Source organism: Eptatretus burgeri, chromosome 5 (genome assembly GCF_056783735.1).
Source record: "Eptatretus burgeri isolate ZD-2024b chromosome 5, Ebu_testis_v1, whole genome shotgun sequence".
NCBI lineage: Eukaryota > Metazoa > Chordata > Myxini > Myxiniformes > Myxinidae > Eptatretus > Eptatretus burgeri.
The window spans coordinates 71,613,975-71,638,305 of NC_140965.1; the positions used below are offsets into that span (position 1 = coordinate 71,613,975).

At 41.3% G+C, this 24,331-nt stretch overlaps 1 protein-coding gene across 7 annotated transcripts in view; it reads right to left on the reverse strand.

Annotated features, from left to right (window-relative positions):
- The window catches only part of HMCN1 (hemicentin 1), a 531,017-nt gene that overhangs the window by 342,848 nt on the left and 163,838 nt on the right, over window positions 1–24,331 (reverse strand). For all 7 annotated transcript variants that reach the window (XR_015058458.1, XM_085882362.1, XM_085882361.1 and 4 more), the window contains exons 12-22: window positions 18,963–19,119; window positions 18,737–18,864; window positions 17,721–17,834; window positions 17,406–17,564; window positions 16,741–16,935; window positions 12,531–12,626; window positions 12,181–12,308; window positions 11,737–11,881; window positions 8,585–8,697; window positions 5,767–5,923; window positions 1,231–1,387 (exon numbers count right to left, since the gene is read on the reverse strand). Coding sequence is in view for 6 of the 7 variants with exons in the window: in XM_085882362.1 (XP_085738488.1) it covers window positions 1,231–1,387; window positions 5,767–5,923; window positions 8,585–8,697; window positions 11,737–11,881; window positions 12,181–12,308; window positions 12,531–12,626; window positions 16,741–16,935; window positions 17,406–17,564; window positions 17,721–17,834; window positions 18,737–18,864; window positions 18,963–19,119 (1,549 nt within the window). In the remaining variant the exon portion in view is untranslated. The remainder of the gene's footprint in view (window positions 1–1,230; window positions 1,388–5,766; window positions 5,924–8,584; window positions 8,698–11,736; window positions 11,882–12,180; window positions 12,309–12,530; window positions 12,627–16,740; window positions 16,936–17,405; window positions 17,565–17,720; window positions 17,835–18,736; window positions 18,865–18,962; window positions 19,120–24,331) is intronic.

Here is a 24,331-nt window from a genome sequence, read left to right on the forward strand (position 1 = left end):
CAGAAATATAAACACTCGTACATCCTGTAATTGTCAGGACACATTTAACTTTTTGGTAGTCTTAAAAGCTGTGGTTATAATCAGTGGGCACTACATTTTGTAAAATAAACAAATAAATAAATAATTGTGCCAATGCCACTGTCCTCTATTGTTGAGGTCCCTTGACAGCCACCCTACGACTAGAGCACTTTATTGCACAATCCTACAATATAACTATGCCACTACTGTGTAGTGCAATTTAACAATAGGCCCAATTGATTTTATTTTTGACCAAAAACCATAATGTCGTTTTGTAAAAACGACATTATGGGTTTAGTGGCACATTGACTGCATAACAGGTGAGTGAACTAAACTATCATTGAGAGAATTTGTGCGGCCTTGCAATGCTACAAAATGATAATGCCACAATACCTTGATTTTAAACCTTCAATAACATATACCTTAGCCAACACAATAATTCAAACCTTTATTAACCTCTTTAGAATCGAAATGGTGGATGAGCTGGATTTGATAGTTATTGTAAAACCTTTTTCCACTGCAATCAACACTACATGGTTCAGAGATAATAGTGTGGAAAGAAAAGAGGAAATGTTGAGGGGAAATAAAAGACAGTCTTGTGGAGTGAATGGCAGCACAACCTTGTCACCATCCAGGCCTGGAGTCATCTCACTAGTTATTTCCTGAAGTTTCAAAATTCTGAGATGGTTGATTCACGTTGAACCAGAATTATAATCTGATAAAAGCACAAGTTGTTATTAAAACCTTATCGCGTCAAATTAAGCCTGATGTTGGCTTAGTGGTTAGGGTGGCTGGCTTGAGATCTTAGGGTCCTGAGTTTGAGCCCCGCTTTCCACTGAATTAACACCAGGTGGGGTTGACTCAGCCTGTCATTCTTCTGAGGTTGGTGTAATGAGTACCAGTGTACTGGTAGGAGGGGCACAGCATCAACAGCACAGCCACGCTTCCAAGAAATGATAGCTACCCGGCAGCCAAGCTATCATACACAAGAACAGAACAATATCAAATTGCATTTCCAATAACAGGAGGATCCAAGATGGTTCATGTCTAGATGTCATACATTTTTAATCGGTTTCTGGAACTGGAGATAATTTTTCAGTAATGATAGTAAAAGAACGTTTCAATGGATAAACAACAACACTGCGAATGATCACAAAATAAATAAAAATCACACATCAGGAGGATTTGAGAATTGGTGCACACACAACATACCTCGTTGACAGTGGAGAGATAGGTCGTGCATCCTTGGTCCAATCAATGACTGGTGGTGGGAAGCTCTCCACTTCACAAGGTAGGTTTATGACCTGCCCGGCCACCACTGTTACCTCCATCTCCCCGGCTGGTCCAGGACCTTTTATTTTTGGGGGCACTGTGCAATCAAAAAGGTATGAATAATTAAAATCATTGTGTAAATACACGCTTTAATCATCTGTGTAAAGCACACTGCATCAAACTTCAAGCTGTTTACCATGTACAGCAGAGTATTCTCTTAGCGAGCTGCTTGCTATCACTTGCCAAGGGGCTTGCCTGATTCAAAGCGCTCAAGCAAGCACTCCAATGGAAGGGAGTGCTCTGCACCACTTAAGCATGAGTCACATTTGCTCTACGGCTAGGATACGGCGGCTGTACCCCCCCCCCCCCTGAGTTGACAGAAACGTGCGGTGGCCGCAGAGTTTCTGAGGTGGCCTAAGGGTGGCCCTACGCCGTATGGCTATCTTTTACAGGCTGTAGGGGTCTCCGTGGAATTAAAGCACGGAGTTATAACTTTTTTCATTTCTAGGTTGGCCGTAGCAATTCGACAAGCCGTAGCCATGACGTAGATGTGTTCCACGTCGACCGTACGTAGGGTGTACGGTGGGCTTGCGTTATTTGTGCGTTTTCCAGAGGCTCTTATCAATGAAAATGAATTTTGCCAACCCCCAAAAAATTACAGCCGCCGCACTATTTCCACGTTCGCCTTAGGTTCCCCCTGCAGTCGCCTTGCGGGCACCATGAGGCTACCTTGCGTCTGCCTTGAAAATTATATGGCCGTCGCAGGGACGCTCTCAGGTCACCGTGCTACATCAAATCAAAGACCTACGGCACCCCCACATTTTCGGTCTCCACAATTTCTAAATACCCCGTGCGGCTACCCAAAACATAAAAACATATGTGACTGCTACATTGTGTGACCGTGGAAATACTGCGGCCGCCCTATAATTGCTAGTGGCCATAGATTTTTTGACCCTATGGCCGCCGAGCCAAATGTGACTGAAGCATTAACAACATGTCAGTTTCCATGTAAGCAATGCTATTGTGGTATAGTACTCAAGCAAATATTGTTTGGCCCGTCGTTTTCAGTTTGACTCGATCCTCTTGTCACGACTTCTCCAAACGAATTTAGTGTGTTTGCAGCGGCTACAAAGTTCAAGGAAGAGGGAAAGAAAGATAAATAAATGCAGTCAGAAGGAGGAGTCCCCTGTCAAGCTTATCTATGGACCCTACCACTGCATTTTGGGGAGGGGTTTTGCATATTTGTAGATCTTGAAGAATTATGATGAAAAGTATAGTAGTAGTTACAAGAAAATTATGAAATGCACATTTCAACAATATTGTGAGTATACATAACAGGGCAGAAAGGTAAAGCTCTGACCATTTCATTGTTTGTAAACAGTTGTATTGTTTTGAATCAGACTATGGTGGCAAAGAAAAAGGTTTCTTTTCTTACATAATGAAGCACCTCGCTTAATTGCTTGCTTCGCTTGCCAAGTGGCTTGCAATGTGATTGTTTTGGGATGACTGGCTTCGAAAGCGATAGCAAGCTTCTTGCAAACAGAACACACACCAAGTGTGAGAGAACTTACCAAGGTACCTGGGGTGGTTTCAGTTACATAGCAGCTAGCTAGCAATTGCCAAGTCAGTCGTTCCTTATCAACAGTTTTGAATGAAGCGATACCTTGTGTGCTTAAAGCCACTTGGCGAGAGCTCTACAAGAAACTTGGTGACTGAACACACCCTAGAAATATGTGGACACGTTGATAACTTCATCCTTAACAAACGTGATGATATTTAATATCTCCTGAGACATGAAGATTTGAAAGTGGGAAAAGCGCAAGTGAAGTAGGTGACTCTTAACTCGATGCAGCTCCAGCTTAAAAAAAGTCTCCAGGAAAGTGTGTGTTTTGTTGATTGTTATCTCCATAATTTGGGTTTCAGAAGGAGGAACTGAGTCCTCCCAGGACTCGAAGTATCCACCTCCGTTTCGGTGAAGGATCGTGATTCATGGGCTGAGTTGTGAAGTTGTGTTGTTCTCAGGGCTCTTTTCAAGATCGTCACTTGGAGAGATAGGGATTTCTGCCTTGATTTCTTGATTTCCCCTGACAGCTTCCAACTGTAGTTCGTTTGTGGTATGTTCTCAGGGATGGTTTGTCAGATCTTTGTCAGTTACTTCTTTATCATTCCCGTTGCTCCAATTATCAATGGTACAATTTTAGTGCTCTTCAGCTTCAGGGATCTTTCAACTTCATTTTATAGATCTTGATTTCTGTGTTGTTTACGCTAAAATTGCTGGGTACTGACAACTCAAATAGCAATGCCGCCTTTTCTTTTTTGTATTGAAGTGCTTTATTTTTCATGTTCATGCTCGATGGGATCATCAGGCTGGAGGTAAGTGTTATGTTCTTATTTTCAATCATTGCTTTTGGTTCATGTTTCCATGAGTTTTCTGAAACTGGGATATTCAAATTTTGCAGATGTGCTGGTGAATTGCTCTGCATACTTTGTTGCACTTTTGAGTGTACAACTCTTCTGACATTTTTTACATCCTGAGATGATGGGGCTCGTGCTTTGTTTCTTCATTGCAAAACCTACCCTTGTCCGAATTACTCTGTCACACCATTTTCTCAAAGCCATTGGTATATTGTCCTTGGTCTTGGGCATTTATTGAAATTATTCTCTATCCCAGTTGAGATGCCCTCTTCTTAGCCATTCCAATGAGCCATTGTTGTCTATGCCCTATCTATCCAATTATTTTTACATCTTCCTGCTCTTTTATCATTCTCTCAGTTGTCGGTGTAAATTTGTTGATACTGTATTTCGTTTTATATTCTTCTTTCATCTTTTTTGCAATTGTTGGGGCTGTATTCGTTGCTGTTTCGGTTTCATGTGAGATCTTCTGTTCACACCTGTCTTTAGAATTGTTCTGCATGGTGGGTTCGGGATACCTTTTCTGGGTTGTTGTCTTCCTGTTTACATACAGATTGGGCTTGGTAATCTATTGAAATTTTCACGTACTCAGCCAATTCTACAGTTGTTAATCTGTGCACTTGGTTGAGCATCATCAGGCGGCTACCTCTTGCCTTAGCAGGTACATTTTCCAGAAACATTTATTTTTGTTGAACATTTTGTGGATGATGAGGAGTTTCCTTGTTTTGATGTCTCGTTTATTGATTTCTGATTGTGGCAAATTTATTATTCTGGAACTGTACTGTAATACTGGTACTGTGAGTTGGTTTATGGCTTTGATTTTGTTTCTTAGGAGAGGTATGTTTTCAGGATCAGCGTCGTTCCACATAGGTATTATTTGGCACTTGTTTTGCACATTTGTTTGTGGCATATTTTGTGGCGCTTTTCTACTTTGAGGTATTTGTAAGATGCTTTGTTTTCTATTTCCTGTTCTGTTGTATTTAGGTCAATTTTTATGTTGTCCATTTTCATTGGTTTACCTTGTACAATGTGCAATTGGCACACTTATCAAGGCTAAATTCCATTTGGATGTCATCGGAGTACCATTTCACTAATTTCAGTTGTTCTGCCAATTTTCCTTCGTTCGGTGAGAAGAGCTTTAAGCCATCCATATACAGTGGATGTGTCACCTTTCCTGGTTCGTTGGATGTCCTTCTATTGGATGTTAGTGTGTCTCCATGTCCTTGCTCATGACTGAGGTTGGTCCAGAGCCAGGCAAAACAGGATGGGCGAAAGGCTGTCTCCCTGGAAAATCCAACAACGGATCTTCACCCCTGGTATTTCAATCTTTCCCTCTGAGTGCTCCAATATATTAATGCGGTATTCCAGAGATCCATTGCTTTCTCAATTAGTTTGATTATTTGGGGGTTGATCTTATACACATGCATTACATGCATTTTATCATCCATTAATGTGGGAGACTATCAAAAGCTTTTTTATAGTCCATCCAGGCTGTGGACAATTTGGTTCTTCTTGTTTTAATTTTCGAGTATGGCCTTGTTTAGTAGTAGGTAGTCTATTGTTCCATAACATCCTCTCTTCCATCCCATTTGTTCTGCGTCTCGGCCTCCTTGTTATGTTCCATGTTGATCCATAATTTTTGTGATGATTCCTGCTAGAAGTTTGTATGTTGTTGGTAGACATGATATTGGTTGATATTTGTGAGGTAATTGGGTTTTTCAGATTTTTGGATGAGGAAGGTATTACCTTCTGTGAGCTACTCATTCATTACCTTTTCCTCTTGGATAACTTAACTGAATGCTCAAGCATAGTGATTGTAGAGAGCATCTCGGTGCTTTAGCCAGAAGTTTGCAATTCCATTGCTGGCCAGAGTTTGCAAGTTTATTTTTTCTTCATTAATTTCTACGTGTGTGTGTGTGTGTGTGTGTGTGTGTGTGTGTGTGTGTGTGTGTGTGTGTGTGTGTGTGTGTGTGTGTGTGTGTGTGTGTGTGTGTGTGTGCACGTGCGTGCGTACGTACGTACGCATGCATTTTGTTCAAAAATAATTCCAGAGAGGAGACCTACCATATACCATCAGGTGCACTTTATGCTGAATTGTTCCGGCTGAGTTGCTCGCTGTACACATGTATGTACCCGAGTCCTCCTCCTCGGGCTTATTTAGGAACAGATCTCCGTTCGCCATTATGTCCCATTTGATCCGACGTGATGCAGACACTTCACTCTGCATGCCACCCAAAAGCAAGTGCTGTTAGAAAGCAGGGTAAGTCGAATGAAAACTACATTATAAAAGGGATTATTGTTTCCTTTCCTCCATTACCCTTTTTCACGAGACTTTCACTTGAGGATTAACAACAGGTTTAATCTGTTGTTTTAAAAGGTTAATTGCTGACACCAAAACATCCTAAAGGGTGACTTTCCACCCAAAACATCCTAAGGGGTTACTTACCAACCCAAAATATCCTAGACGGTTAATTACTGACCCCAAATATCCGAAAGGATGAATTCCCGACATAAAAACATCCTAAAAGGCTTAATTACCAATCCCAAAAACATCCTAAATGGTGAATTACTGACCCAAATATCCTAATGGCTGAATTACAGACACAAATATCCTAATGGGTGAATTACTGACCCAAAAACATCCGAAAGGGTTACTTACCGACCCACAAAAACATCCTAAAAGGCTTAATTACCAACACCAAAAACATCCTAAATGATGAATTACCGACCCAAATATCCTAATGGCTGAATTACAGACACAAATATCCTAATGGGTGAATTGCTGACCCAAAAACATCCGAAAGGGTTAATTACCGACCCACAAAAATATCCTAAAGAGTTAAACATTCGAAAAGTTGTGAAAAATCAAAATGTGCCTTTTTATTGGTAAGGTGATGTTCAGGTGATGCAAATAAGTCTTTAGTACATGGATGGCCATTATCTTCTACCGAAGGTGGACCGAGGTTATGTTTTCACTCCTGTCTGTCTGTTCGTTTGTCTGTGAACGGGACATCTCAAAAAGTTGTGGACGGATTCGGCTGAAATTTGTTGGACAGGTTGGGTGTGTGACAGACAAATTGATTAGATTTTGGTGAAGATCCGGATCCAGATCCAGATCCTAGAATTATTTAAGTGATTCTTCACCATTGAGAGATAGGACCAAAAACTATTTATAGCATGATATCTCAAAAGGTTATCGACGGATTCAAAAGCAACTTGGGGAACAGGTAGGAAGTATGATTTTGGTGAAGATCTGGATACGGATACGAGAGGTTTTTAATTTTTAAAGTGATTTTTCTCCATTGAGAGATGGGGCCAAAAACGATACATGGCACGATATTTCAAAAAGTTGTGGAGGAGTTATGACAAAACTTGGTGCATGAGTTGGTTAGATGTACAAGAAAGCCAATTAGATTTTAGTTCAGGTCAGAAAAACGTGAACTGTTCAGCCTGGTGGAGGTATGCACTCTATGGAGTGCCATTCTAGTTCCGTATGCAATGGTTCATTTGACGCCACAGAAATAAACATGAGTATAATAATTAACATTGTCATTAATTTAACTTGAGCAAGTGTAAGGTGTTGGGGATGGGAAAGAACAATGAAAATAGAAATAACAGGATGCAAGGGGTAATTTTGAAGCGTGTCACACAGGAGAAGGATCTGGGGGTGGTAATATATACGGGAGGTAAGCAGACAGCACAATGCCAGGCAGCTATAGGTAAAGCAAATAGGGGTTTCGGTTGAATTCGGAGGGGGATCATTTATAAATCAAAAGAGGTGGTGTTAACATTGTACAGGCATTCAGTGAGGCCACATCTAGAATATTGTGTGCAGTTTTGGTCACCACAACTCAGGAAGGACATAGACGCCATAGAGAGGGTTCAGCACACGGCTACTCAATTGATTCCGGGCCTAGCTAGACTTAGCTATGAGGAGCGGCTGTAAGAGACAGGACTTTATACACGAGAAAGGAGGCGGTTACGAGGAGATATGATATTGATGTTTAAGATCATGAAAGGTATTGATAAAATAAGTGCAGATAAATAAGAATTATTCAACAGAGTTGACAGTGATAGGACCAGAGGCCTTAGCCTGAGAGTAAAGAAGAGGATAGTTAAGACGTGAGTAAGGCAGGGGACTTTTACTCAAAGAGTAGTTAATGCAGGGAATGGCCTCCCTGGAAAAGTAGTGGCAGCAGAAACAGTCAATAAGTTTAAATTAGAATTAGATAGGTTCCTGGAAGTTATGGAGATAGAGGGGTATGGGGATGTTGGCAGGACTTTTCGGTAGCTTGAGCATTGATGGGTGATTGTGTGCATGTGTACGGATTGCTGTTGGTGGGGGTCTTGTCAAGGGGTGTCATGTGGTTGATGTGTGTTTTTAAACCAAGCCCATGCCCCCTCCCCTGAGGAGAAGAAAAATATATATATTTACAAAAAAATACAAAATACAAAGGAAAAAAAAAAATACAAAAAAATACAAAAACTTCAAATAAATAGATAAATAAAAAACACAAAAAATGAAAACATTTTTTTTTTTGCATTTTCTTCTTTGGATCTTGTGTTGATAAATTAGTGTGATGTTGATGTCATACAGGCATGATGGACTGAATGGCCTCCACCTGTGTCTGATTTCCTTGTATTTCCTTGGAACAAAATGAAGGTCCATTTCCTGTAACTCTCATGAATGTCACCTTTGAGTTAATAACAACACATTTATTTAAAATATCTAACATTCCCTCGCATTGTTATTGATATACTAGAGTCATGAATATGTTTCGATAGATCACCATCAACACACAAGTAAAAATTGTAAATGTCAAACAATGGTGTCACTTAATCAGTGTTAATGGGCCAAGCCTCCTCCTCCGTGCCCACGTACCTTGTCCCACACAATGGACGGTTTGGGGATTCCATGAGCCTGGCACGGAAGGGTTATGGGCACTCCCTCAAACGTGCTGAGTGTGCCAGGTAGGGAATGTATCGTGGGAGGTACTGAGAGTGGGGCAAGGGGAAACAAGGGGCACATAGCATCACAAGTCGTTTTGATGAAGGTGAACAGAATGTGAGATAAAAGCTTTGCATTAAACAACAAATCAACTTATTACAAGTTGACACAGAAGGTACATGAGAAAGAAGTAAAGAAACGGAGAAAAAGACAAAATTCCATAGCCCCCATGGTTTAGTAATTTTAGACACACAGACGGACGGACGAGACCCAATCCATAAGCCCCCGTTTTGGAATAAGTCCAACGGGGGCTAATAATTACCTTATTACAAACTACAAAGAGCATTGTGATTATACACACCCCTGTGAATACACTACCTTGTAACTACAGTGCCATGTGATGACACATCCCTGTGATGTGACACACCAATGTGATTACACTGCTGTGTGTGTGATTCCAACTCCTGTAATTCCACACCACTGATTATACACCCTTTGATTACACTGCCAAGTGATTACAAACCCTTACACTACCTGTTATTACACACCTCTGTGACTACACACCAATTACACCCCTGTGGTTACACTGCCATGTGTTTAAACACCTCTGTGATGACACACCCATGTGATTACACACCCCTTTGACTGCCTTTGATTACACTGCTGTATGGACCCATGATTAAGCACTCCTGTGATTACACATCCATGGCAAGTAAAGAAATACCAAACCGCCATCAGCCAATTTTTTTTTTTAAATGATGAGGGAATTGTGATGCTGTTCATGAACAAATGCTTTGTGCTTAGTGGCCTTGCTTTGACAACAAACTTTAGGATATTTTTGCACACAAGGTCTCGGCTCCACAGAGAGTGCAGCATGACAGAGGATGCAAGGTTATTCCACAGTCATGAGCCTGGGGCCCTTCCTTCACTTCAGTGAGGTCAAATGTACTCAGACCTGCTTCAAACTAGTTGTCAAATGCCAAGCGGTTTCCCCTCGTTAACGACCTCCATCATCATAAACCAACGACGATGCTTTAACATGGGCAGGAGAGTCAACCTTTTCATGTTGGAGGTGCATGAGCCAAAAAAACTACATGGTCGAGCCAGTTGTACGAAAGATAAAAATCTGAGGTATATTTGTCAATAAATCTAAAAGCTCAGGCAATGCACTAAAATGTAGTCTCACATTCTAAGCAAGCTGGGAAGAATCAACGCCTTGGCAATGAGGCATTCAAATTCTGATTGCACAAAAAGAGAGAGGGGAATCACAAGAGATGGGAATTCCGAAAATTCAGAAATTATGTCTGCTTTTGCAGGGAGTTGTGTGTGGATGGGTCACAAAAGATGTGGTTGAGTGAGTTTCTCAGAAACTTTGGAACATACCCACCTTGAGGGAAAGACTGCAAAAGAGAAAGGTAAGAATGACTACCCATGGGGACATACCTTGGCATAACACGTGCCAGTGCAACACACTGTGAATGGTAAGGTAGGGGGTGCATGCATGATGCAAGTTTTACTGTGGGTGCAGTGAATTTGAACCAGGAGGCCTAAGGTTGGACACAGCTCAGAAAAGGAGGAAATATTCTGGCCTCAGCAATTGCTCTCCAAGCAATAGCAGCAAGCTCACCCAGAACTCTGTGTCTGCCAGCATGACCACCCCAATTTTCCATCAGCTTTCCACCCATTCCACCAATTCTATCCAAAATGCACCTCAACCTCCCTTCATACATATACTCTATCTCAACCCAGTTCCTCTTCCTTGCCTAGATATGCATTCTGCCAACTCTGTCATGGACCAGAGGCTTTTAGGATCAACCCCTCTTTCACACCTTGAGCCACCTGAATGTGCCTCAAGTAGTCTAAATGATACCCAAAATACTCGATGGGGGTCACTATTTACATTCACCTTATGAGAAAGAGAGAGAAAGGAAGGGGTGGGGAAAAGAGGGATAGAGAGAAAGGAAAGGGGGTTGGGGGAAGAGAAAGAAAAAAAATGGGAGGGGAGAGGGGGAGAGGGAGAGAGAGAAAGGAAGGGGGAAGAAAACAAGAAAAAAGGTGGGGGGGGGGAGAGAGAAGGAGGAAGGAAAAGGGGCAGAGGAGGGGAAAGGGAGGACGAGAGAGCTAGAGATAGAGATAGAGATAGAGATAGAGATAGAGATAGAGATAGAGATAGAGATAGAGATAGAGATAGAGATAGAGATAGAGATAGAGATAGAGATAGAGATAGAGATAGAGATAGAGATAGAGATAGAGATAGAGATAGAGATAGAGATAGAGATAGAGATAGAGATAGAGATAGAGATAGAGAGAGAGAGAGAGAGAGAGAGAGAGAGAGAGAGAGAGAGAGAGAGAGAATAAGAAATAAAAAATAAAGATGGAGGGAGACAGAGGATGATGGGGAGACAGAGACAGAGACAGAGACAGAGACAGAGCGAGACAGAGACAGAGACAGAGACAGAGACAGAGCGAGACAGAGACAGAGACAGAGACAGAGACAGAGACAGAGACAGAGAGAGAGAGAGAGAGAGAGACAGAGACAGAGACAGAGACACAGAGAGAGAGAGAGAGAGAGAGAGAGAGAGAGAGAGAGAGAGAGAGAGAGAGAGAGAGAGAGAGAGAGAGAGATCGAGAGAGAGAGAGAGATCGAGAGAGAGAGAGAGAATAAGAAATAAAAAATAAAGATGGAGGGAGACAGAGGATGATGGGGAGACAGAGCGAGAGAGACAGAGACAGAGACAGAGCGAGACAGAGACAGAGACAGAGACAGAGCGAGACAGAGACAGAGACAGAGACAGAGCGAGACAGAGACAGAGACAGAGACAGAGCGAGACAGAGACACAGACACAGACACAGACACACAGAGACAGAGAGACAGAGAGACAGAGAGACAGAGAGACAGAGAGACAGAGAGACAGAGAGACAGAGAGACAGAGAGACAGAGAGAGAGAGAGAGAGAGAGAGAGAGAGAGAGAGAGAGAGAGAGAGAGAGAGAGAGAGAGAGAGAGAGAGAGAGAGAGAGAGAGACAATATCAATGATCAACACTCCTTCACCTGTAAAACATGGGTACTGATGATCAGATAGGTACCTGCTACATTGACGGTGACTGTCATATTTGTGGTCCCAGCTGCATTCGTGCCGGAACACGTGTAGTTTCCAGCATGGTGCAATGAAGCGTGCTGCACGTACAGACTGCCATCACTGCGCACGTGCACATGGCTGCTTCCATCAAGCTGTCAATAATAAGCAATAAATAAGATATACATGCATAATATCATAGGGTTGTAGTGTAGGAAGGAGTGGAGACATATTTTGTGAAGTTAACATTAGAAACAGTCAGGTGTGTCAGGACAGGAGTTATGAGGATTACATTAGGATTACAAATGCTATTAGGATTACAGATGCTGAGACAAACACAGGAAATACATATCGGGAAAATGTACACTATGGTAATGGTAACTGATACTCTAATAGTCATGTAACCAAAACCAGAAGCTCTGTACGAATGAAAATGAATGACTGCAGATCGTACCTGTCTGCCATTGTGGAACCACACACGTTTTGGTAAGGGATTGCCCACAAGGAACACACAGGGAAGTGTGAAGATTTGCCCCTTCAGGACGTTTACAGCCATGGGAGTGGGAGCAATGTGTGGTCGCACTGCAGTTCGAATTGAAAGAGTTGAAGAATAACACAGAATTACAAAAAGCAATCGTTGGACATCATGAAAGTCGTTTTCAATCAAATAAAACAGTCATATGTTGAAAAATTCTTAAATACAAGCTCATGAATGGTTTGATGAGCCTGATTTACACTTTTTTTGATATGGTTGTGGGACAAACAGAATGGAGTTTTCACAAGTTCAAAAGCAGGGACACATACCCAAGCCAATGATAGTCAAGTTGACCTGAGCTTGTATTTGGCCAAAATGGTTTTTGGCTTCACAGACATAGGTCGCTCCATCTTCCACTGACACTCCTGTATGTACACACACACACACACACACACACACACACACACACACACACACACACACACACACACACACACACACACACACACACACACACACACACACACACACCATCATACTTTGACACATTATCTACAACAACAACAAAAAACAACAGTGCTAACGAGTCAGACAAAATGAAGGAAATCAGCTGAACCTTTTTTTTTCTCTTTACAGAAGCAAGGCTCATGGAAGATCAAGGTAGATCTGACAATGAGACAAACATCAAGTGAATGACCAAACAGAAATATAGGAGAGTGAGGAAGGCAGGAAAAACTGAAACTAGTAAGCAACTAGAGAGTTCACAGAACACATTTAATATACCACGCAGTCTTGAGAAACAAGGACATGGGTCGGGGCTGTGAGCGGAAAATTTGGTTGGTCGTGATGACGTAAAATGCTGTAATTGTATTGGTCCAAGTACTGCTAAACAGAAGGATTTTGAACGTGCCAAGAAGGCGATTTTTGTTCTATAGTGCTCAAGTAAGTAATTCAATTGAAATAAAATAAAGATTTTAAAGGTTCTAGAAAAAAATTTGGGGGGGGGGATTTTTTACCGCCGTTGCTGCAGCATCTTTTACACAACCTTATTTAACACGTTGCATGAGTAATTCGTGCTTGGTGTTTGTGTCCTTTAAGATGTCACGAAAACAGTAGGTTTCCTGGCAAAAACGCAGACAGAGTAAAAACAATATTATCTCACTCATCTCTGCACATATGCCTGATGTTGGCTTAATGGTTAGGGTGGTGGCTTTGGATCCTAGGGTTCTAAGTTCAAATCCTGCTCAGCTGTTGAATTAATATCAGGTGGGGCTAACTCGGCCTGTCATCTTTCCGAGGTTGGCAAAATGAGTGCCAGCATGCTGGTATCCTGTGTCGGAGTGGCGACCCATCCAGGATTGTGCCCTATAGCCAAGGAGACTACTTAAGCAGCATCATCGCACTGCGCAGAGTCTGGTCCCAATCTCTTCCTCCTCTGCACATGCACAATCAGATCAAATTCAGAGCCAGCACATTGCTCAACTACAGGTTTAGTTCGTTTCCCGATTCATGTTCTGATTCGTGTTCAAAATATAACATTCAAATGAAATCAAGTTGTTGCTCGGTCATAAACTGAAATTTGTAGACAGACACAAAAACAAAGTGAATCAGTTACTTAACCCCACTTTTTGCTTCATGTGTATGGGGTAATGAAAGTTAATGGTGGGAAATAAAGATCATGGGTTAGAATTGAGGATGACAAGAGATATTGGGGATGATGACACAAATTAGTACACAGATCCAGAACCCTATAACAGGTGCAGAGATTATATTTTATAGGTATGTACAAAGCTCAACAGGTAATCAAAACAAAATACAGTACAATAGAAAAAAAAATCAAGCATAGTAAAGTTGAATCAGTGTCTCAAAACTGAAAAAAAATACTTTACTTTGCCAATGATCTATAAAAGGGAAACCAACTTGAAAGAGAATGGCCCATTCCGGCTCTATTATTTTCTTCATGATGCTATGGATGTCTTTGGTGAGATTTTATTGAGTAAATCGCAAGGGAGATGAGCTTCGTGTACAACAGCTTCCGGTAATTGTGAAACTCTCTACCTTAATTACTCTTGAGATTGAGAAATGCGTTTTAAAATACTGCTTCAGGATCCTAAATCATGACGGGTGCTTCCGTCTTGGAAGGTGTGGCTTTGGATTCTATAAACTTCATACTTCAGATCGGAAGTCAAGGTTTGTATTGGTGCAGTTATTCACCACTTTCGACCACGTCATCAACAAGACATCTGTCCTGAAATGTTCTGCATATTATTGTATCCTGACATGGTGAGCTAGTTGCTGCGTGTTCCTTTGTTTACAAGGATGTGTCTCCTCTCTTTCACAGGTCCTTTTTGTATGGGAAACTTTCTCCAGCTTAGAAACTTGTAAACATCACTCATCTCCATATTAAAGGGAAACCCAAATGCTCAGACCACCTCGACACTAATCTATCCCTTAATACCCTACAAAATCGATATGATGTGTTTTTTTCCGATTTCAAATTTGTGAAGTGGGTAAATTTGCGATTAGAAGTCGAAATCTTCTTCTTCTCCTTCATTTTAGCCATGACGCCACACGCAGAAGTAGATCACCAGATCCGTACTGTCTCCGGGTTACCTCGCAGTACAATTTAACTAAAGTGGTGAATAATTTTCGAATTTTTTTTTCCACAAATATGCTGAGTCGATGTGTCGGTGCTTGTATAGTAAGTAATACAAACTAAGATGGTTTCATGCTACACCAATGGCCGAAAGACCCGAAGTTTACCATAAATTGGATGAGGTTTCTCTGAAATACCCGAATGTGGATCGGGAGTACAAAATGTTTGCTTTTGTGCTCGGAACATGTTACAGACACTGTTATGAAACAACAGAGATGGCTAGATTGTGTGGTTATTGACCATGATTGAGAGAGTATGCCATCCCCACAATTAAGTGGAAAAACAGACGTCACTCGAAACTGTAACACCATCTCTACCCAGCTACCGATACATGTACATGAACGATTTGAGAGGTGAATGAAACACCTGATGCCATTGCCTGGCAGTTACCACAAGACCACCTGAAAATAATTATCGATAATTATCAACACAAATTTCTACATATCAAATGAACCACCATCTATTTATAATGGAGAGAAAGTCTGTATGCATCATCTACTCTTCTGAGAGGATTTGATTGAGGATGCTAAAACTTTCAGGGAGACCCCCCCACCCCCCCCACAATCCCCCACCAACCATCACTCCAACAATACCCAGCACCACCCACACCCCCCCCATCAACCATCACCCTAACAATACCCACCACCAGCCCAAACCCCCCTTTTCTCCCCCCCCCCTCCACAATCCACCATCCACTGGGGAGGGACATCGACGCCTCTCGGACATAACGGTGGGACACAGTACGGACACAAATGGCGTCTGGGGAAAGTATGAAAGGGGACGATCCCGTAACATCCAAGACACCTGGTCATTTAAAGGACTGTTGTAAATGATGTTAATTTCACAACGTCCTATATTCAACTTAATTTACATTTTAAACTTCAAAACTTAGTTCCCTTACCTGATAGTACATGAACACACACACACACACACACACACACACACACACACACACACACACACACACACACACACACACACACACACACACACACACACACACACACACACACACACACACACACACACACACACACACACACACACACACACACACGTGCTGTGCAGAAATGCTCAAACACGTAGCACAGACGCACACAGTACACAAATGCAGGATCAAGGAAAACATCAAAACAGACATAGAAACACAAATCTGCTCACACTCAAGTACATGTGTACACAGACAGACAATGACATGTCAAGTAAGTTACAAAATTTGAATTGCAAGTTAAAAATTAGAGTGGGGTCAATGGTGTACCATCACAAATCCCGACACTTCCCACCTCAAGCAAAGTTGAAAGAGAGCAAAAAGTTCCATTGGAAATGACCCAATATAAAATTTTGAGTTAAAAAAAAAGTTCTATTTTGACTGAGCCCTGTGACTTCAAGTCCCCACTCCTTGGGGCATTAACCAGGGGTCAAATCCAGAAAATTGTTCCATATTTTGCATGTCCCCCAATGTTGATTGCATATACAAAGTTTCATTAAAAAATGTTTTAAAACGTGTAGTGCCTGTAATTGCATTTTTGCCATTTGACCTTTTGACCCTTCCCGAGAGCCTCAGGGGAGGGGCCAAAATGATACTGCTCACACCTTCTGCCATGTGTTGATCATAACCACTACGTTTGGTGAATTTCTGCTGAACCGTTTAGGTCTTTAGGAGATAGCGTGATGGATGGATGGCAGACAGACAGACAGATATACAGACAGACTCGGAGCCGATTACAATATCTCCCAGTTTTTTTGTTTTCTTTTTAAGTGTGGGTATAATTATAGTGCAGTGAAAGCTTATTTTGTCGAAACAAAGCCCATTATGAGTGAAAAATAATAATAGGAATAAACAATGACAAGTTGTACCACGTGGTGTAAGTAGGTTATCAGACCTGCTATGTAGAGACTGCCGTCCCTAAGTTGAGAGGAGTGACTCTTGGCCCCAGCCCGATGAAAGATTGGCACCCCGTCTGTCCTTTTCCATTCTACCTTGGGATCAGGCGATCCAAAAGCTAGACACGGGAGTGTCACGTTGAGGCCAATCTGAACTCGCTTGTTTCTGGAAGTCTGGAAGAATACTGGAGCGGCTGTGGGTATAAAATAGGTGAATAAATGGTGGTTGGAAAAAAAAGCAGCAGCAACGAAATAATAATATCGAGCCATAAGGATCCATTGTGAGGAAGATTGGGGTTGTTGTAAATATACCACTGGGACTTGTACTCAGGCCTTGCATAATATAATGCATGCATGCACTTCCAATCAGACACTAAAACCTTTCATGTGACCAAATAAAACCTCACAAAAAAGAACTTGAATGTGACCAAATGTTTTTGTTTCAGTAACTGCTCCACAACACAGAGGAAGATTACGTGTTCGGCTGCAAACTTGGGGGGTTACGTTACATGAGCTGCTGTGGGAACAGAAAATCAGAAACAAAAGACTTCATTGAAATTTGTGTCATTCCTGCAATGAGACAGCATAACCACAGTCCCTTCCCAAGCAAGTTGAGAAATTCATGTTGTCCAACTGTTTTGCCAACAGTGCATTCTCCACTTACATCCAACACGCAAAAGGGCAGTTCCCCTGCTCAAGCCTGCATCATTGCTGGCAACGCATGTGTATTGTCCGGCATCCATCTCCTGTGTGCCCTCGATTTGCAGAGTGCCACTCCACTGATCAATTGATATAAAAGGAATGCCTTCCAGGCTCAAGTCCCCTTGAGAGGAGGAAAGCCACAGAAGAAAACAATGTCTTGATATTCATTTGAATGTTTTTCACCAACATCCACAAGAGAGAAATGTTAGAAAGAATCTGCTCCAGCCATTTCCTTATCAAACCAGCCTTAAAGGCTGTAAGACACCATAAGTCAAACCTTTGAACCAAGTAACTTTGGGTTGAGGTATCCCTGTTGCATTGCACTGCAATACTGAGGTTTCTCCACTCGCCACCAGAATCTCCTTGGCAGGAACAACCACGATGGGTTCCTCTGTGTTGGCAGTAAAAGCAAAAGGAACCAAATAACACCTTTGGTTTATTTTGTGTTTAGTTTCAAAAACAAACTTGCTCATAGTTAGTGACATCCTTTCACATCTTGTGGAGGAGATTTTACAAATACATGGTCAAATTCGAGAGGGTTCTATATGTAACTGAATCACATAAGACAATCAGACATTTCAGTATGTTTAAAAATATAAATACAACAGATGTACAGGTTGTGGATAAAAAAAATGGAAACACCAATGTAAAGTCACTTAATAGGGCGTTGGGCCCCTCACGTGCAGCCAGTACGGCCTGCATGCACCATGGCATAGAGTCCACCAGCGTCTGGAATTCTGTAGGAGGGATGCGGCACCATTCTTCCATGAGAAAGTCAATCAACTCACACCTGTTTGATGGACGTGGAAAACACTGTCTCAGGCATCATTCCAGAATATCGCACAAATGCTCAATTGGGTTTAGATCTTGTGATTGAGAAGGCCATGGCATATGGATAACATCAATGTCATGTTCATCAAACAAGTGGGCGACCACGAGTGCTTTGTGGATGGAGGCATTGGTGGGGGGGGGTCTCTTCTTGCAGCCACAATTATAGGCAACCGGGTCTGTGCAGCATTTTTATATGTGACCCGAAGCATGCTAGGATGTTATTTTCTAAAATAACACAAGGGCCACACCTGTGTAGAAGCCATTGCTTGGCATCTCTCATTTACCCAGGTGTTTCCATTTTTTTTTTTTTTGGTCCACAACTTGTACATCATGACATTATGAACTGCTTTGACTCTTGTTAAAATATATCAATGATTGTATTAAATTATATCAACAATTATAATGACATAAAATGTACCTTAATTATAGAAAGGTACAATATTGTGTGCAAGCTAGTTTTACCTGTATATGTTAGTATTGCTGTTTTCTTGTCCATGCCTGCAATGTTGCGTGCTAAACAGCTATACTTCCCTGCATCTTGAGCCTGCATGTTGTGAATGACAAGAGTCCCATCTTCAGTGACGTCATGTCTGTAAAAAGTAATGCTATCAGGACACCCGCCATGAAAACACGGTTGACGACCCATGAAACGCAGCATCTGTCTCGGTGTTTTGGAATAACTCAGCACCTTCCACTGTCAGTGAGGATGATGTCATAATGGGAGATCTCATCATGGGTCCAGATGATTTGTGGTCTTGGATGGCCAGATGTGACACATGCGATGCGAGTCTTCCCTCCCTCAGTGAATGTCTGATTCTTGGGAAAGACTGTCGTGCTGGGAATCACTGTGTATGCAGATACAAAGCAAAGCAAATCATTCAAAGTTTACCTGAAATGCAAGACAGACAAAGGCAGACCATTTCATGAATGCATACCATTTGAAAACACTAACACCATTTTACATTGTACTTCTATATTAAAAAAAAAGAGTAAGCTGACTGTGATTGATGATTGAAAGTCACAGTCAACCTGTACCGTGTTATTTCACCTTGACTGTGACTGACCATGTATTCTTGACTAATTAGTTATGAGAACAAAGTGTGATGTAAAAGGGAACAACGCTTTATAATACCAAGTTCATTATGCAAAACAAAACATCTTCTTTAGGAAGTACACGATGCAGCAATGGGAAAAGCACAACGTTGTGGAAACTAAAAACACAGTTCAGGCCTTGCCATGTCAAGGTTTCACTGCACAGGGAAACAGAGGCCATCGTGACTGAAAGTATGTAGTCAGTTGAGTAAACATTTTTTACTCCAACTTATTATCTCACACTTTTAATCGTCCTTCTTACAGTCCATGGTATTCTTAAAATTGTTGTAGGAATGATCTTTCGGGGTTAATAAAACTGCTTAGTGTAACGATAGTTATTTCTTAGCATTTGTATAGATAAGCATGACATACTATTCGTGAAATAGATGTGCATTGCATATGCACAGTGAGATGTTTGTTTTTCCTTTCCTCCTGTTTTGTCCTGCCCTATTCAAACCTTGGGCTGTGCATTTATAATGTCCTTTTCCTCTGTTTGCATGTCTTTACAAAGTGCATGCAATAGCTTTGCGACTCAAGTCATGAGAAGGTGCAGGTGTGGCGAATCGGCATTGAGAAAGCCGGCATTAGCTTCACCGCGGGAGCTCACATGGTCCAGCACGAGGCCAGATCGGTGGTTATCTCACATGCGGTTGTCAGATGGTGACGCAGCTCACGCAGAGAGGTGGTTGACATCAATGGCTGCTTTAAAAAGAGAGACATAAAAGCTGAGAGAGTGACAATTATGTCCGAGGAGAGTGAACTATTAGAGGATGACTGTTGGGCATAATGGAGGAGAGAGCCTGAAATCGGCAGGAAGAATCTCTTTGGGTGTGCGGAGCTGAGTGTGCTAGAGATGTGAACATTTAATCCCCAGAGCAAAGAGGGCTTTGAGGGAGCTACAATAATTACGGAACTTGAGGAGTTGTTACACCAGGTTGCACCAGAGCTACCAATATGTCAAATTCTGCTCCGGGACGACTGCATAGCTTGCCTCCCGGTTTGAAATCGACCTCTTGGTATTGTTACCCCAAGCATGTGAAGCAAAAAGAGGAGTTAAGCACTTGGTTCACGTCTGTCCGTCCATCGTTCTGTCTTATCAGTTTATGATCATCAGTTTGTGATTGAGGAACAATGTATTTATATAGAATATTATATTTTGAACACAAATCAGAACATGAAGAGAAAGACAAGTTTGCCGTTTTACTGTATATTGGCTCTGAATTTGTCCCAATCGCACATGTGCAGAGAGGAGGGAGATAATATTTTTACTCTGTCTGGCAACCAAACAAGATTGAAATATCATTCCAAACAGGAAACTTACTGTTTTTAATGGTGTTTTCATGGACACATACAACAGGCACAAATACTGTAATGTAATGTATGAGATAAGGTGGTGTAATCGATGCTGGACAAAATGGTGGTAGAACCCGGAATTATTTTGGTTACACCCTTTTAAACCTTTATTTAAATGGAATTATATATTTGAACACTGTATAATACAAATCACCTTCATAATACTTCCAAGAACCTCCAGTTTTGCAGTAGTTCAATTTAAATAAAGGTCGAATAGGGTGAGAGCATAAGAGTACTGTTCAGGATTGCTTCTGGGCTACTTTAATTGCACTAAACTTTCGGATGTTTTTTAAAACCATCATTAAAATCATTATGTAATTGAAATTGAAGTAACACTGCACGGGTTATTGTGTTCTATGAACTCTCTAATTTGTGCTGTATCTTGTGCTGTGTTATTGTCGAGTGGATAAACGGGACCCAATATAAGAACTGTAAAGAAATATGCGATGTTTGGTTTGTCCGAGCTTGGTAAGGGGTAAAGTAAAGGGGTTTATTTAGTGATTTATTAATGTTTGTTTATTCCATTCTGGTTGTTATTACCCCGCACGTGCGAAGTGAAAAGTGGGGCTAAGCAATTGGTTCAGGTCTGTCCGTCCATCCATCCGTCTTATCAGTTTATGATCGAGGAACAGCCTATTTCAACCAAATGTTATATTTTGAACACGAATCAGAAGATGAATAAAAACACAAGTCTGCCGTTTTACTGTACATTGGCTCTGAATTTGTCCCAATTGCACATGTGCAGAGAGGAGTGAGATAATGTTTTTACTCTGTCTGCTTGCCTGGCAACCAAACAAGATTGAAAATTATTCCAAAAAGAAAGAATGGACCAAACAGGAACAAACATAATGGGCAGATACAACCGGCAAGAAGAACTCATGTAATGTGTTTGATCGGATGATGTAATAGCCACTGGAGAAAACGGTGGTAAAACCTGGAATTTATTTATTTATATGCCTTTAAACCTCTTATTTCTTTATTTAAATTAAATTATATACTTGAAGACTGTATACCCAAAACACCTTCATCATACTTCCAAAAACCATGCAATATATTGATATGGAGAGCATGAGGGGGCATGACATGTGGGAGTGTACATATCGAGTGAAGAAGAGCCTGGGAATATGGCTATGTACGATGCCGATACAATGTTAATGGGGATTTATTCACCTCATTAATTAACATGGGCTGTGAACACAATAACCCTCTCAAACCCTCCAACATCATCATCTCCATTAACTCATCTTTATCGTCACCATCATCATTGCCATCGCATTATTGAATCAAGCTTATCATCATTAATTATTAAAGGTAAGTTTTATGATCTTAATAACTCAAGAAAATAAACTATATTTTATGTTCCTTCCGAGGTTGGCGAAATGAGTACCAGTTTATTGGAAACAAGGCACTGCATCAGTGGCACAGCTGCGCTCCCAGCAATGATGCAACCAGCAGACTCTGGCTGCATAAGGAATAATAATAAATTAATAACAACACATTATTTTATGTTCAAAGTAATTTGTTTATTCATGAAAAGAAATCGCACAAAAACAACGCACAAACATGTTAACTAAGGGGACAGTTTCGACAAATTTTAAAGCTGAAGTCCCTCACCCTATTTCCCCCATTACCCCCTAAGTTTGCAGATTTGCGATTCACGGGGATTTTGTAGAACGTAACGTGCTGCAAGGCCCTCCTGTATGTACCTAAACACTGTGCGGGCTATCGTGTTCTATGAACTCTCGAGTTTACCTCCGCCATCGAAGATGGATGGAGGTTACTGTTTTCATCCCTTTCTGTTTGTTTGTTTGTTTGTTACTTACGAAATCTAAAGATTTAGATAAATTTAGATTTAGATAAATCTAGATAAATAAAATCTAGATTTAGATTTAGATAAATCTAAAGATTTCGTAAGTATATTGATGACGTATTTTTGCTTCGCTCGACGTTACGAGTTCGTTTTAACTTCAATTTTAATTTTGTCTTTGGTTTTTGCGATCGCTCAGGACGCTTAAAAACTCGGTTGTCGAAATTCTGGTAAAAATCGGATGTTTTGGAGACGTTTTAAGATTGTATAAAAATATTTCACTCGCGCGTCACGGGTCGTCACGTGATGCAGTGCGCTCGAGCAGACGCGTCGTTGACTCACGTATCGTTTTCCTTGTGCGCGCTGACGGAGTTTTCGATAAAGATGGTGTTTAAAAGTCATTTTTTATCCCAATAAAGGTTATCGTCGCTTGCCTGACTCGCTGAGCCGTCGGATTATGTAAAGATTGTTGGTGGATGGCCGAATATTACGGCTTTGTGACTGACAAAATAATATAAAATAATTGCGTGGAGAAATGGAGATTTTTGCTTCGGTCGACGTTACGATTTTTGATGGTTTGGTACAGATTCATCGTATAAACTTCTGGTTTGCGTCACTACCTTCTCTCGAGACAGCTTTTATTAGACAAGGTCAGAGGTCAAGTTGACGATTTCATAAGTACCAGTCTATGACCGCTTGTTTGTGTGTTTGTTTGCTTGTGTGTTTGTTTGTTTGTTTGTAGGCACGATAACTCGAGAACGGAAGGAGCTACCAATGTCAAATTACATCACGTGATTCAGGAGGGTGAAGGCTCGTGCTGATTTGATTTTGGTCAAAATCGGTCAAAGGTCAAGGTCACAGTGAGGTCAAATATTCGATTTTTGATGGATTTGGTACAGATAACTCGAGAACGGAAGAAGCTACCAATGTCAAATTACACCACGTGATTCAGGAGGGTGATGGCTAGCGCTGATTAGATTTTGGTCAAAATCGGTCAAAGCTCAAGGTCACAGTGAGGTCAAACATCCAAAAAATGATAACTCGAGAACCGAAGAAGCAACCAATGTCAAATTAGACCAAGTGATTCAGGAGGGTGATGGCTAGCGCTGATTAGATTTTGGTCAAAATCTGTCAAAGGTCAAGGTCACAGTGAGGTCAAACATTCGATTTATGATGGTTTGGAACAGAATCATCGTCGAAACTTCTGGTTTGCGTCGCGACCTTCTCGAGAGACAGCTTTTATTAGACAAGGTCAGAGGTCAAGTTGACGATTTCGTAAGTACCAGTCTATGACTGCTTGTTACTTACGAAATCTAAAGATTTCGTAAGTAAATTGATGATTTCTGTTTCTGTTTGTTTGTTTGTGTGTTTGTTTGTTTGTTTGTTACTTGCGAAATCTAAAGATTTCGTAAGTATATTGATGACTTCCGTTTCTGTTTGTTTGTTTGTTTGTAGCCACGATAACTCGAGAACGGAAGAAGCTACCAATATCAAATTGCACCACGTGATTCAGGAGGGTAATGGTTAGTGCTGATTAGATTTTGGTCAAAATTGGTCAAAGGTCAAGGTCACAGTGAGGTCAAATATTCGATTTTTGATGGTTTGGTACAGATAACTCGAGAACAGAAGAAGCGACCAATGTCAAACTAGAACGGGCACTCATAGAGCGCATACCTTCGCCGCCACTACTTTTTTTGTTCTTGGTATGAGTGTGGGGAACTGGTTTCATATGAATGGTCTTATGACACAAACCACATATCTATAATGTAATGACCCCCCCGACTTTCGGGGGCTACGGACTAAAC